This window comes from Podarcis melisellensis (assembly GCF_964234715.1).
Source record: "Podarcis melisellensis genome assembly, chromosome: 12".
In the NCBI taxonomy this organism is placed as follows: Eukaryota; Metazoa; Chordata; class Lepidosauria; order Squamata; family Lacertidae; genus Podarcis; species Podarcis melisellensis.
Window position 1 is genome coordinate 16,716,622 of NC_138544.1, and position 16,341 is coordinate 16,732,962.

General features: G+C 42.2%; 1 protein-coding gene and 1 long non-coding RNA gene across 3 annotated transcripts in view; one reads left to right on the forward strand and one right to left on the reverse strand.

Moving 5' to 3' along the window:
- Positions 1 to 16,241, reverse strand: part of CNOT10 (CCR4-NOT transcription complex subunit 10) — a 43,690-nt gene extending 27,449 nt beyond the window's left edge. For both annotated transcript variants that reach the window (XM_081883238.1, XM_081883237.1), the window contains exon 1: positions 16,076 to 16,241. In XM_081883238.1, the coding sequence (XP_081739364.1) occupies positions 16,076 to 16,226 (151 nt within the window). In that variant the 5' untranslated portion in view covers positions 16,227 to 16,241. The remainder of the gene's footprint in view (positions 1 to 16,075) is intronic.
- On the forward strand, positions 124 to 6,065 carry LOC309353865. The gene is made up of 3 exons (XR_014162091.1): positions 124 to 331; positions 2,991 to 3,048; positions 5,471 to 6,065. It is a non-coding gene; the product is annotated as an uncharacterized lncRNA (long non-coding RNA).
- Positions 16,242 to 16,341: the final 100 nt, after the last annotated feature.

The following is a 16,341-nucleotide window of genomic DNA, read 5'->3' on the forward strand; positions in this document are numbered from 1 at the left end:
ACCTCAGGTTCCGCCGAGCAGCGCTCGCTCTCTTCCTCTCCGCTTCCGGGTGAGGCGGGGGGGCCTTTCTAGGCCGGTGGCGTCTTCTCGTTTGCCGCGGCTTGGTGGCGTCACGCACGCACGCCTGCGACGTCACCTGGAGGGCAGGAGCATAAGAGGGTGGGGCCATGGGGAGGGAGGAGGAGGAGGGGCGGTGACTCATCTGGTTGTGGGCGCGCAAGAGTCAATATGGCGGCCGTGTCCAGGCTATTCAAGCCAGAATTTAGCCCTACCTTCTGACTCTCTTGCTCTAAATTACTCCATCAGTGGCGCAGTGGGTCACAACCAGGAGGTTGGTGCTGGTTCGAGTCCACCCCTGGACAGCTGTGGGCAGGGTTCCTGCATGGCAAGGGGGTGGACTAGATGACTCTTGGGGTCCCTCCCAATTCTGTGGGACGCGTTGGCAGGCCCGAGTTTCCGTGAAAAGCACTCACTCTCCTCCTGTAACAATCTCACAATCGTAGCCTGACTTCTTCACGCCTGGGCTAGGGTTGCCGCCCGTTAGGGATCCTCTCCAGATGCATGTGTTTGAAAGGGTATTTAAGCTCTGGGTAGACAGATTTACAAATTTCATTTGTATGTGCACGTGCGTAGCAAAGTCCAGAGGGGCCACCCTGTTAGGCTGCAATAGATCCCTTATGGATTGCTTTTAAGTCACTTCAGAACCGGATTAAAAAAAAAAGTCCACCAACTGCCCCACCCTGCCCTGTATCTTGCCGGAATAATGGTGGCAAATGACAATCCTATCTGGGACACAAGAGGACAAGTGAGACCAAGCACATCCGGTGAAGGCGGAATTATCTGTTCTAGGACCTTTCCTGGTATCGATGCCAAGCTTACTGGTCGGTAGTCACCCGAGTCTTCTCCCCCCACCCTTTTGAAGATGGGGACATTGTGTCTGCCTCCAGTCTGCAGGGACCTCACCTGTTCAGGAATTATTAAAGATTATAGACAGGCTCTGAGATTACATCTGCAAGCTCCTTTAGTGTACCCTTGGGTGCAGCTCATCAGACCTTGGGAGATCTGAATTCATTTAAAGTAGTTAGGTGTTCCCTTACTATCTCTTTTCCTATCTTGGGCTGCAGCTCCCAATTTACATAATTTATTATGTTATCACCAGATTGGGCATTGCTTTCCTTTTGGGTGAAGATAGAGGCAAAGTGGGTGTTGAGCAATTCTATCCAATAGCATTTCTCTATCTTCTCCATGCAGACGATTTGCTTTTTCTTCCTCTTGCTTCAAACATAGCCAAAGAAACATTCTTCTTAACCTCTCTTGCAAGCCTGAGCTCATTCTGAGCTTTAGTCCTCCTCACATTCACCCTGCAACTGTTGGCTACTCGTGTATATTCCTCCTCTGTGATTTCCCCTTCCATTTCTTATACACACCCTTCTTACATCTCAGCTCATCTTTAAGCTCCTTATGCAGCCACACCGGTTTATTTAGATGCCTCCCACTATTAGTATTAGTCCTGACCCCAAACAGAGCATATAGCTTTTAAGGTAGGGTTGAGCCCCAGCAGCAAGATGGTCTCAGTGTGTGTTGTCTGTACAAACTAAAACTGTGTACAGTGTAACTGCAAAAACAGCTGTACTTGTGGTTAAATCTGCATCTCAAACGACACTTTACTTCTAGGATACATTACCAGAGACCCCCAAACTCAAAATCTTAAATGATTCAGTCAGTTTTTTGATACACAGTGCTTTATTCAGATAATATTATCTTCATGTCTTACAAAACCATGAATAAATTACAGTGGTACCTTGGGTTACATACGCTTCAGGTTACAGACTCCGCTAATCTATAAATATTACCTCGGGTTAAGAACTTTGCTTCAGGATGAGAACAGAAATAATGCTCTGGTGGTGCGGCAGCAGCAGGAGGCTCCATTTGCTAAAGTGGAGCTTCAGGTTAAGAACAGTTTCAGGTTAAGAACGGACCTCCGGAACAAATTAAGTACGTAAGCAAAGGTACCACTGTATTGAACTGCATATTTGCAACGTTTTATTAAAGACTATTGCCACTAGGTGGCATTGTGCTGCAGCTTAATGCACTGCAACAACCCTTTTTAATGTTAACCTCAGTATGAATTTGAATGTTATCTGAACGTTATTTGTAGCCAATGGCATTTATCTGCTTGTCTTAAAAGACATGCATGGGTAGGTGCAAAAAAAAAAACCACAAACCCCAACCCCCTGTGTCCAATGGTGTCTATAAAATTAAACAGGATAACTGGCGTCTAGGCTGCTGTAGAGTTGAAATCCCCCACCATGTGACTGCTGATAAATCCTGCATGTGTAGACACAGAATTCACTTCCAATATAGAAACCATGCCGCCGAAACAAAAGTGGGAGCATAACATGTTTTGGCAATCCGACACTGGAAGTGTGTCAAAGGTGTTTTCGTGAAGAACCACTTATACAACAGGGTTCCAGTAGCTCATCTTTCTTCCCACTCCCAGATGGATTATTATCAGTCATAGTCCATGTTTATGTAGGTCCACCCATGTGAAAAGTAATATATATGGGGGGGGATAAGTTCCACCAAACACAGTCTGTAATGCAATGCTAGTTATTGGTTCCTAGCTCCATACTGAACACACAGGTGCATAACCAGCATGGTGTTAAAGTGACTGTCACTCTTCAGCTTACCACCTTATCCTTCCTCTCACTTTCTCAAAGCGCCTCTCCCATCTAAACCATTCATTTAATGCACATTTAACACACATGGCTTCCCTCAAATAATAATTGGAACCGTAATTTGTTAATGGTGCTGGGAACTGAAACTTTGAAAGGAGTAAAGTATCATTCCCAGGATTCATTAGGAACAGCCAAATGCTTTAAATGGATGGTGTGTGCATGTGAGCTGAGCCTCTGTTTTATATGTACTGTATATCCCGAAAATGTAAGATCTACCCCTTACATATTTATTCCAATACTTTTTTTGTCAAGGTGCATGCTTCGGACTGCGAAATAACTAACATACCATTTAAATTGTAACAACCAACAGGTAAATAAAAGCTTTTTAGTATTATAGCTGAACATAACAAATATGCAGCTAACAGTACTTGTATTTTAATGGCTCATTCGTACATGTGTGGCATGTGTAAGTTGTCTTAGAACACCTGTGATGTTGGGGTGTCAAGCTCCTGGGTTTCCTGAATATATGTTTATTACAGAAGGGTGGGGTCGGGAAAGAGGAGTCAAGAAATAAACATCGGATGATGTCACAAATCCCATTAACTGTGACAAGGGTAGGAAAGTCAAGTGAGCTACTGAGCCATGTTGCCTGAAAGCAGCTTTGTGCTTCGAATTTCACTAGAGAAGGCAGGAGACCACCTGAACAAAGAGAGAGGGACACCAGATTATTTGGTTTACTGTTCCTTATCAGGGTTCCCTTTATATGAAGCCTGGGATACCAGTTTGCCAGTTCAGTTGCTGTTTCAGAGCATAAGTAGCAGGTAATTCTAGCCATCACAAAAAAAGGCAAAATACCCATTCAAGTTGCAAATGAGCCAGAAAGCACAATTAGCATTTGAGTAGTAGTCAACAGTAACCACAAGACAGCTCCAAGCAAAGCTTTAAGGCAGCTTTAAGCAAAGCTTTGCTAATGGCTCTTGAAGACGGAATTCTCCTGGGCTCTGTGTCTGATTCAGACAACCAATAAGTTTCCCTCTTCCTTTTCCCAAAGATGTCTTATGTCAGGACTGATGGAAACAAGGCAACTGAATCATGAAATTCCTTGTTTTATAAGCGTTGCAAGCTGAGGCAAGGAGTGAGTTAAAAAAAAACCTCACGGTAACTTTCTGCATGGTCAATTGTCAGTGCATGCCAGCAGAGTAGAATGTGGGTTAGGTTTTGGTATAATGGACAATTAAATTTTGCTCATGAGCTTTTGCTTGACATACTGAAGCTCCAGACAGCGGAAGCCTGTGATCTCTTAATCCCAGATGTGTTTGGTCTCAAAATAATCAGCGGTGAGTAAAAGTCTCTCTGCACATGCTCAGTGGTACTCTCAAAGTTGTTCAGCTGGAGTATGTGGAATAACCCTCTGCATATAAACAACATGCTTAAGTCTAATTAACACATGAAGGGGTTAATACTATAGAGTAAGCTGTCCTGCCAGGCTTAGCTATGTCCACTTCCCCTCTCCATGGAACTAAATAATCAATTTCTACGTAATTTGTTCCACCTCTCCTTTTTACCTGAGAAGCTCAGCGTGCGAAGAGGTTTGAGCTGGTTGGAACAACCAGCTCAACAGCATGGCTCTCACAAGCCACTCAAGTTCCTACACCAGTAGTTCCCAATTAGCTAATTACTGAGGACTCCCTCTTTTTCAAAAGCCAAGCCATGGACCCCCTACTTTTGAAAAAATTATCTCTATGGTAGTTACCTCTGCAAAACAATTTTTGGAACAAAATGCGGGGTAGCACCTAATAAGCAAAGGATTTTAGGTATACTAAAAAAACTAGGGCTGAGCGATATCTGTCTTTCAACATTGTGATGTATCAGCGGTTAAACATCGCGATATTGCAATATATCACAATGTCTGAAATTGGAGATGATGATGATGATGATGATGATGATGATGATAAGATCAGGTGTGGGGATGAGGGAAGAAGCAGCCACAGAGTTCAGATGGGTAGGAGGAGAGGAAAAGCTGCTCTGTCTCAGTGCCAAGGGAAGGTACTAACACGGTGCCATGAAGTGAGAGCGATCAGCTACCCTGGTCTCCTTCAGCATGAGGGAAGGCAGCCCAGATCAGCAGCATTATCAGCTGAGATCAGCAGTGCATTGAAATCGGCTGCCCTGTTCTCCCTCACAAGAGGAGTGATATATTGCTGCGTATTGCCAGGTCAAAATCGTTAACATGGTGTGATTTCAAAACCAATTTTGGCCAATATATTGAAAAATCACACAGCGCTAAAACAGACCATAACATTTGTGATATCACCATGCAAAAAAAATAGTTGGAGGGAGGCAAGGAATGGGGTGGTGGACCCCTTGGGTACATTCCACAGACCACCAGGGGTCCCCAGACCCCTAATTGAGAACCACCGTCCTATACCAATAATTTAGGAACTTTCATCCCTTTGCAGCTAAGCTGTGTTTTACTGCCTGTGCAACTATTCTGAAGCACATGAATCTGATATTTGTAGAGTTTGTAAGTAAACCATTTTTTAACTTACCAAACGTGGTATTTTCCTATACTGGGGTAAGAGGGAAAGTTTGGAAAGAAACTATTTAAGGGGACATTTTGGTGCTCACTTGGAACGGTATATTATAAAGGTCTAAAATGGCCTACGTTTCCATTCTTTTCTTTGTTTCATGTTTTGTGACTTTAAATCTCTGCTAGGGCTTTCTCACCGAAGAATGCTTACCCCTGCATCTTGACATCCAGGAATTCTCTCATACATTTATAGCACCAACAGAATAGCCTGTGGGCCTCCTGATGCTGTTGGTATCTAGCTCCTATCAATCTCCACAAGCATAGTCAGTCCTCAGAAATGCAGGGTTAAATGGCGCCACACAAAGCATATTCCAAAGCTGGCTGAAAACCAAGTCCTCCTTGAATGACTTAATGAGCTCAATGCATGGTGCTATTTATTAAGCAGAAACAAGAACCTGTGTATAATTTACTAAATTAGTTAACAGGTTTTGAATGAGGAGCCTCTGGATAAACAAGGAGGCAGCCATATAGAGATTCAGACTATTGATTGATTGATTTTATATACTGCCCTATACCCTCAGGGAATATTGAACCATCTAACTGTAGTATACTGACTGGCAGTATAGTTTTACAGCTTTATACAAGATCTTTCCCAATCCCAGTCTTATCTGGAGATGCCAGGGAATTCATCCAAGACTTTCATCTAAGATATGTGCTCTGCCACTGAGCTATAGCTTCTTTGCTGCAAAAAGGTTGTCCAATGGTATAATACAGGTATCGGCTTTCAACACTCTTCTGGAAATGTCAGCGATAAATACTGGAAATGTTGTAGGAAAATATGCGACTTTATTCAGTACTTGTGGAATAAATGTAGAAATTGAGAAGTAATGTATTGGGGCACCTATGTGTGTGTGTATAAAACCCTTCTGCTCACCTTATTTGAAAGCCTACAAAACAGGCTGTTTATTGCTCGAATAACACTGGACAGAAATGTAATGAAAAACCTGGATATAAAAGCCTAGAGTTGTTCTGCTCCAGCCCGTAATAATAAATGTAACCCTATAAAACTATATTCATACAAGTGTAAAATTTTATATGGCTCTAAAATAAACTTGCTAATGTATATAAAAAACACAAACAGCACAATCCCACCCCATTAAGCATGCTTGTGTTCCACTTATTCTAATAAAAGGGTTACCGAACAACCCAGAACACCAGTTACACTGGGAGCAGGTGGGGAGACAGAATACCTCTACACCAGCAGAATGGCTGCCATATCCTATGCCCTCAGCCCAGGATGGGAGAAGAAGCCCACCATTTGGAAAATCCTGAACTTGCTCCCTAAACGTCATTATAGTGAGGGTGTACCTGCTGATGCAAATCCTATAGCTCATCAGCCAGTGTGATTTGAGTATGCGATTGTAGAGCTACCCACAAATTTACAACATAAATATCAAATTGGCTTCCTCAGTTGTATTTTCATGCCATAGGTAAAGGTAAAGGGACCCCTGACCATTAGGTCCAGTCGTGACCGACTCTGGGGTTGCGGCACTCATCTCGCTTTATTGGCCGAGGGGGCTGGCGTACAGCTTCTGGGTCATGTGGCCAGCATGACTAAGCTGCTTCTGGCGAACCAGAGCAGCGCACGGAAACACCGTTTACCTTCCTGCCAGAGCGGTACCTATTTATCTACTTGCACTTTGACATGCTTTCGAACTACTAGGTTGGCAGGAGCAGGGACCGAGCAACCGGAGCTCACCCTGTCATGGGGATTCAAACCCTTGATCGGCAAGTCCCGGGCTCTGTGGTTTAACCCACAGCGCCACCCGTGTCCCTTTTTCATGCCATAAGAAATAACAAATACCTCTTTCTCAGTAATGGTTAATCAAATTATGGAACACAATCATTATGACTAAGCTGGTAACTTCTGGCCGGAGGAGTCAACAACTTTTAATAGAAGCTCTAGTCACAAGGGGAGAACCTGTTGGGCATCAGCTATGACCACGAGTGTCCAGCCAGAGGTTTCTCCCCCTGCCCTACCCTAGTTAAGAATCCAAAAATATTCAGATAGTAAAGTTTTTAATTCCTTGTTGCATTGCACATATGTCATCAAACAAAACATAAATTTTACCAAATGGTGGTATTTTATCCTTAGGCTAAAAATAAACAAGGCTTCTTCTCTCTCAACAACACAACTTTTATAACATTTTAGGGCTATCATTCTAAGGGGCATGACTGTTATATAAAACAGCAATTACTGTATCACGAGTTTAAGAATAACATAAAAATGGCACCCAGCTTAGGATCTGGAGCCCTGAAATACTTGTTCCTTTATCCTCTCCCTAAGCATGATCTCCACAGTGCTGGGGCTCATCAGTATATTTTGCCGCTGCATGTGCAACAGGGAAAGAATATCTCCATGTGAAATGGGAGTACTAATCAGAACTCACTATCACATCACAAAGGACTCAACTGCAAATGTTTCCTACGTGTAGGGAACTGGGCCTGCAGTGATCCATTGCCGTCGCTTGAGGATCAGCTGGCCTCAGTGGCGCAGAGTGCCTTCCACCAGCTTCAGCTAACTTCTGTCATCTATGCTCTGGCAACCTCTATGCTAGATTACTGCAGCACATTATATGTGGAGCTGTCCCTGAAGACAGTTTGGAAACTTCAGGTAGTGCAGAGTTCAGCAGCCAGAGGCAAGGCAGATTTTTGAGCAGACTGCACTGGCTGCCAATTAATTTCTGAGCCCAATTCAAAGTGCTGGTTTTGACCTATAAAGCCTTAAACACCTCAGGACCGCAATACCTCAAGGACCACCTCTCCCCATATGAAGCAATATGGACCCAGCAATCATTATCTGAGACGATAGGTTCAGAGGGTGGGAACACAAAAATGGGCCTTTTCTGCAGTGGCTCCGTGTTTATGGAATGCTCTCCCCAGGGAGACTCACCTGGTGCCTTCGCTGCATATCTTTAGGTGCTAGGCGAAACCTTTCCTCTTCTCCCAGGCCTTTGGCTAATTAAACGTATGGCCTTTTAAACTGTGTGTGACGTGGGGGTTATTGTTGTTTGTTTGTCATTATGGTATGTGTTTTTGTGTTTTTATGTTGTAAACCACCCTGTAATCTTTGGATGAAGGGCAGTATAGAAATGTCATAATAACAAAATCATATTTGTTTGGTTTTGTTCAAATCTACTTATCGTCCAACAGTACACTCCATCTGAACCCATGATGATTTAGTTAACCAGGAGAAATTGTTCAAGGCTGTAAACTGTTAAAGTCATAGCTGAACAACACAGCACAGGTGGCCTGGAAAAGGTGGCATTGTAGAGCTGGGTTTGGGAACCTTTTTCAGACCAATGGCTACATTACCTTCTGGGCTCTCCAGTCCTCAGGTATGGAGGCTGATCTTAGGGATAAGTTACATAGTTTGTTAGAAGTCCAGCAATTTTACAACTCATTTATTTAACAACTCTTGGGGGGATGCCATCAGGACCCAGCAATCTGTTAGTTTTAAATTTGTCAGTGAGGCCTAGAATTTTGTAATAATAATATAATAATAATAATTTATTATTTATACCCCACCCATCTGGCTGGGTTTCCCCAGCCACTCTGGGCGGCTCCCAATAGAATATTGAAAACATCATAAAACATCAAACATTAAAAACTTCTTGTCACCACGGTCTGCTTCCATTCGTCAGGCTCCCTTCCTGAGGGAGTTTGTTCAGGAAAAGGTATCTGCCCTACCTCTTCCATAGTGAATGAAGACAGATGCAAAGAATCCACTCAACTTATTTACAATCTTCTTTTCCTCCTGTGAGTTAGACCCCATTTAGCATCTTGTGAGAATGGAAAGTAGGTAGTGAGGGGGAGGGAAGAAAATGTATTTTAGTACTGAAGACAATGTTTCCAGTTAAAAATACATCTTAAGTATAGTAAACCTATTTAATCATAACCCTTTAATATTGTCACCCACGACATGAACCTGATTCTCAGAAGTCATTAAAATATGGAGATTTTTGCTACAGTGTACACAAAGTAAAAGCAATCTTCTATTGGTTAAATTCCATCATGCTCACTTATTAAGCTATGAATACCTGGAAATCCTTTAATGGATTAACTGTATCTGCCTGATAAGCTTTCAGAGGCTGTTAAAAATAGCTGGAGACTGATTCTACTGACACACTTTTAAAAGAAGCCTGCTCTACATATTAAAAAAACAACCACGAACACACTTGATGTTTTTTATCTTTTTGAGCAGGCGATTCCACTTGCATCTTCTTCACATTTCCAAGAAACATGCTTCAGGAACAAACACCACTGAAACTATCTCAGCCTTTTTTTTGTCCTCCTGGCAGCAGACACCTAGTGACCCAGAGAAATCTGTGTGCGTCATTAGCCTCCAACGTGTGCTGTGAAGGCAGACATCCTTCTCCACGAGCATCCGTTTTGCACTGCGATGCTCATCCAAGACGATGTCTGACTATATTGTTTGACACAAACAGAGATGCACATGGGCAGCCAGCGCCACCAATTGTTAAGTTGCCCCTGACTAAAACGGAACCGGCTGGGCTAATAAAAACATGCCATGCTTTATTGGTAGGTAAAATGACAAGTGGAGTGAAAATAATCTAATTAATGCAAAAATATACAACAAAGCATTCGTTCTGGTCTGAATAATTTATTTAAGAACATAAGAAGAGACTGCTGCATCAGGCCATTGGCCCATTTAGTCCAGCACCCTGTTTTCACAATGGCTGCAGCAGGGAGAGACAAGTTCAGGAGGCAGGGAGTGGTGTTGTCCTGGGGACCCCAGATCTGTCACCTCTCCCAGCTGTCCCCAGCCTGCCGCCTGAGGCAACTGCTTCACCCAGCCTCATGGGTGGGCTGGCCCTGGATTCTGAGCTCCTCACAGAGCTCTAGGACCAAAGTCTCCAAAGCTACTTTCATACGTGGCACTTTGAAGCACGTTTGAACCAGCTCTCATTTTGTGTATGTGTGTCCTGTACAAATGTGGTTCATGCAGAAGAGAATGAAAAGAGAGAAAAAATGCCTAAGAGCAAGAGCTGGGATCTGCAAACAGTTCTGTACTTCCAGCCAATTAAATAGTAACAGGCAGGAACACAGTTATAGAATGAGAAGTGCTCTTTTTTCTCAAGGGTGGAGTCAGGATTTTAAAAGGTGAGGTCATGAAAGAAAAGCTGACTGAAGCAGAAAATAATTGTCTATGTTTTGCGCAACACGTTTGGCTGGTGCCTAGTTGGTGGGGATGATATTTCAGTACTTGGGGCCAATTTATTGTAATTGTGTTCAGCTTCAAATACCTTAGTCTTAACTAAAGGAGAAAATGGGATGTGGAAGAGCAAGAGCAAGGAAGAGCTAACACCCACAACCTCTTGGTTTCTGTTGTTTGATTTCTCAGTTACTTCCTTCTTTATACACAACTTTTAGCTACCCTCATTCACACTTCCTTTTTAAAATCCCGATGCAGTCAGGAAAGCTGTTTCTCATCAATGCTGTGTATCTTGAGTGTGCGTTACACAAGCACATTACACAAGATGCTATATACAACAACACACTGAGAATATGCCTCAGGTGTCCTGACACTGATAGAACTGATGCTCCTTCAGTCACTGATTTTGGCTAAGAACTTGCTTTGTGTAAGAGAGGTTAAGGATGAGGTGTGTGAATGAGCTTACTGGTGTAACATAGCGAAGCTCTCAACACAGAGGACTAATTGCACTGGCATACAACCATAAAGTTATAAAGATCTAATTGACAACCAGTTATTCAGACTAGTCAGAGTGCAAATTCAATGTGTTGTCTTTGGTTTATCTCTTCAATGTTTATAAGTTGAGTGCTTGTATTAAGTGTCTAGTAGTTAATTTACCTCTTCATCTATGCAAATAAATCACTGGACTCTTAGGACTGATCAATGCAAGCATACACATCATTTTATATCTCACAGATCATTAACTTATTCCACCTCCTGAGTACATCCATTTTCTGGCAACCAGAGAAAGGGTCTTGTCAGTGGTGACACACAAATTCTAGAATGCCCTCTGCAGTATGCACCTGATGCCGCTGCTACTACATTTTAGGCACCAGACAATGTCGACCTACTATTTTAGGTTTTTAGTAGAATATTATTTGCTTGGAAGAATATTAGTTTCTCATTTAAAACTCAATAATTGTTTCAATGACTTCCTTGATTTTATTGATTGTAATTTATTAATTCTAATTTTGTCAAAACATGTTGACTGTTGCTGATTTTGCTATGTTGTTCTGTGTTGTGTTGTTTAAATTTGATTATTTTTATTTTAACAAAACACCTAAATATTTTTGTTTCACAGTGGGCTACATATCTCAAATAAAATCTTTTTCACTCATTTTATTTCTGCCACCTACTTTTTCCTGTCCTGCCCCCCCCCGTAGTCATATGAAATTAGACAATGGGCCACATTAACTGGGCAGTGGCAGCCCCAGGGTCAAAATTTGCCCACCACTGTTATAGAAGATATTGGGAAATATTGCACTACTAGTAAAATGTGACTGCAGAATGCATTGATCACCTGGGTAAATTCTGTATTAGGCTGTCAGCCACACACACTTACAATTCAATTTTCTAAAATGTTTGCTTTTTTTAGGATTCCGAAACCTGAGTTGTGCTCTTACTTCTCTATTTACAGGGCACTTTAAACAGTGTTCAGTAAATAAGCTTCTCTATGATTCTCTGATTAAGCTTGGGAGGTGTAGGGAGGATTAAGAGATTCAGGAAACCACAGCTCACTATATGTGCTCATATAGTGCTGTCTCTGAAACACTTCCACATATTCTGTATTAGAAGACTGCAGCTGATAGGCTCAAATATTATAGGCTGGTCCACTGGTACTTGTTTAGCCCAAAGCCATCTTAAGACCTTTAGAGGCCCTAAGCACTGAAAACATTGTGGTGTCATGCCCCCAACATATGCAACTCTAAATAAAAGCAATACTAAACTGTAAAATAAATATATTCTTTAAGAGATCCTTAAAATAATAAAAAGGCACACCTCGCCTCACATAACTATAGTTTCCAAAAGCCTCTAGAGAGATGCAATGACTATTAGGCTATAATCCTGCTCAACTACACTTATTTTGGGTAGGCATGTATATGATGGTGCTGTTAACCAAAAAATCCTATGTATTCTTATTCAAAATAAATCCCCTTGTATTCATTGGGGTTACTCTTAGGAAAGTGCATATGGAATTGCTTGGTTGCTAAGTCTCTCTTAAATGTAGACATGCTGAATATGGCTAAGGTAAGGATTAAACTGTATGTAGTTGCCTGCCTTTTTCCCAAGTGTGGCTGCCCTCCTCCACCATTGCTTTTTTAGTATAGCACTTCTGTACCACACAGAAGGAACATTATGAGTACTGTTATCATTTCTCTCTCTGACACAAATGTATGTGCAAAGGCACTGCTTTCCTTTACTGCTTTCTGCTGATTCTGAGCCTGTGCGGTGGTTCCGAAATCAGCACAAATGGCCAAACCTTTTCCCTTTTCGGCTTCTGCTGGGAGTAGATTGTGTGTGGGAAGCCGAAGCATTAATGGCAAACAGTGACATTTCAAGGCTATGACCATCTGAACAACAGTGTGACGGGATATAAAAACAGCCAAGAGGAATCGGTGATAACCGCAGCAAAATTTTCCATTGCAAAAAGGCCAAGCAATTAAAAATAACTTTTAAAATATAGCATAAATAGATGCAGAAGGAAAGGCGAGAAAAGGGATGACGCCTCTAGCAAAACGAATGAAATCTGGCAGGTCTGTCACTAGCTATATATTTTCAGGAAGGAATAATGGCCTGTAAGGATACAAGAGTCTAGAAACAGCATTTCTCTGCACAGCTCTTTCCTCCAGTGATTCTTTTATTATCATCATGTGCTGTTCCAGGCATATTTATATGGGTTTACTTCAGGCAGCCAAAGGTTTCTACATCCATCACACTTTGCCTCCACCCTGATTTAGCTATTCATTTATTTTTAAAGTTGCTTCTTATAGTGGCCTCACCATTTTTATGAGGTTCCCAAAAGGGCAACATGGATGGGGGATCTAACCCATATGCTACAAATAATAAACACTTGTTGTTGTTGTTTAGTCATTTAGTCATGTCCGACTCTTTGTGACCCCATGGACCAGAGCACACCAGGCACTCCTGTCTTCCACTGCCTCCCGCAGTTTGGTCAAACTCATAATAAACACTACAGATGCAAATAAATATTGACCGGGGCCAATCTTAAAAGAATCAAGTCTTCAAAAAAGTTATATGATCTAAGAAAGTCTTTAAAAAGGACTTAAAAAAAAAACACCAAAAGGAAGGATTATTTTAAAGACTTTCTTAGATCATATAACTTTTCTGAAGACTTGATTCTTTTAAGGGAGTTTTTAGGTTTTAAAGAAGAGTCTTTTAAACTATCTTTTTAAAGAATTGTTTTAATTTATTTTGACTACGGCAGACCAACACAAATTAAAATTAATCACATTTAATTTAATAATGCTACTGATTCTATTTAAACTGAGCACTTTGACACAGAATCCTGGCCCTCAGCATAATTTTTTCACGCACCCCCCGATTAGAGTATATGAAATAACATGCAGTTTAGAGGCTTTTAACTATAAAACTCTACAATAATGTGTAACATTGCTTACCATTTTCAAACTAGACCTGAAAACACAGAAGTCTTCTGTGATGCACATTCATTTAGGGAAGACCATATAAAGAGCATCTTACAATATGGATTAGCAATGTTGCAATTCCATAATGAAGGACAGAATGGCTGCTGAGACTATAAATTTCTTAACGTGTTGGCATATTTTGGAATGTGTCCAAAAAAATCTCTTGACAATCCTGAGTCAGCATACTGAAGCATGCACAATCACAGCATATTTCAAAATTTGTCAGAATAGGATCCCTGCTCTCAAATCCACAATTATTTTCAGCTTTCACCCTCCAATACTTTCTCTATGCATGAAGTCGGACATAGTTGCTTTGCCCAATCCTGAGCAGAGTGAGGATCAAACTAATTGTGCATCTCTCCATGTCATTTTATCTGCTGAAAGCAGTAACATAGGGTTCCCATTTGAGATTGCTACTCTAGGGTCCTTTGGGAGAAAGGGTTGGATATAAATTTAATTAAACAAATACATACAATTTTAATAAATGAATAGTTTAAAACTTACAGTGCAGCACAAACTATATATGTGTGATGGTACTGTGTTTAACATGACAGGAAGGTTCTCTCTGTGGATATTTTAATTTATATACATCCCCAGTGGCATAGTGGTGCATTTTAAAGTGTAGGAGCTCATCATGACAGCCCCATAGTCACACCACCATAGAGTCTATAGTTATGCCCCCAAGCACAGTGCAAGAATGGAGACAGTTGTGTTAACCCATTTATTGTCTTGTGTTGACCCACTCCTGCTTTAGTGTCAGCTGACAGTGGAATAGTGAACTGGCAAAGTGTAGGGTATTGGTTAGTTTGTCGGACTTTGGCTGAGGGGACCTGGGTTCATATTGCTGATCAGCTTGAACCAGCCACTGTCTTAGCCTAACAAAAAGATCATGCGCTGGACCTGAACTTCCTTCACCCTCCAAATTTATGCCACTGGCAAACACCGCTCCAGCAGATGCCAGTGTTCCAACTGTGAAAAAAGCACCAGAACTGCACTCACATGTGTGCATGCCCTGAACAAAAGATTTCCGCATCACAGAGGCGTTGGACTAAATGACCATTCCAACTCTGCAATTCTATGAATCTAAGTCAGTAGTCAATTCCACAGTCAATTTGGTAATCAAGATACAGTACATGTGTACCGTAACTGTTCTTGAATAACCAAATCTAGTCTGTCAGAGCAGCAGTCCTTCCATGAGGCAAGGCGAGACAGCTTTATTACATAGTAGTTTTTTGCTGTCATTAAGGGTGGGAAAGTGGATCTATTAAACATGAGTTTTGGTAGAGCATGGGACCCTTGAGAATTATTAGTTTGGTCCATTTGGGTTTTTCACCTCTGACATCAACATGTTTCAGGTTCAAGCTAATGGCAAGGTTCACATATTAGAGGAGAGGCAGACTTTCAGGTTTGGATGATTATAAATTCCAGTTGGGCAGCAGTTGTTACAGCAAATATTTAAGAAAGAGTCTTGTGAATGGCACCTTAAAGACAAACAGATTTATTGTAGCATACGCTAAAGCCCATTTCACCCATGCAAATATTTAGTGTGTTGGTTGAAATGTGCCACAAGCAACCTGCTGAGCTTAAGGTATCATGAAAACAAAGAGTCCCTCTGCACATTAAAGACTCGCAAATTTCATTACGGACATACGTGTCTGTGGACCAGGGAGTGTAATCTCAAACACATGCATCTGATGAATTGGAATCTGTTCCACAAAAGATCATGCGGCAATGAATCCGTCAGGTCATGAAAGGAGCCAAAAAGACTCTTCCTTGCTTTTGCTGCAAAGGAGACTTGGCACAGCTTCCTCTCTGGAAACAGGATGGAAGGTACTTCCAAGCAGTGCTTTTTTCTGGGGATACGCATACCCCTAAACATTTTGTGAATCGAAGTTTGGCCTCATTGAGGGGCAGTATTTCAATATGAGTAGGAAAATTAGAGTCCCCCTAAACATTTTATTTTAGGGAAAAAAGCACTGCTTCCAAGATTCCTGTGTTTTCAGGCCAGAGGCGGCGGGTTTACACAGAGGGCAGGGCTTGGTCATTGGTGGCGCCTCTCTCAGAATCACAGTAGGGAAGGGACCCCCGGGGGTCATCCAGCCCAACCCTTCTTCTCAAGGCCATTTTCAGGCGCCGGAATCGATACCTTCGCTTCCCGCCGTCGCAGCTACTTCAGGGGATGCTTTGACAGCGGCGTTAGCCCTCACCTGGCCGAAAAGCAAGGCCGCTCGAAGACACCTGAAAAGGTGTGTGTGGCAGGTCGCTGAGGCGACTGTGAGCTCCGCCCAACGTGCCATGCGCGCCTTTTCCGGGGTTTTTTTTGGGGGGGGGGTTTCCGTCACGCGCCGAGTCAACGTCAACAACAACAAACAACAACGTCCCAGTCAGGGGGGTGGGGGCTGCGCAGAGGCA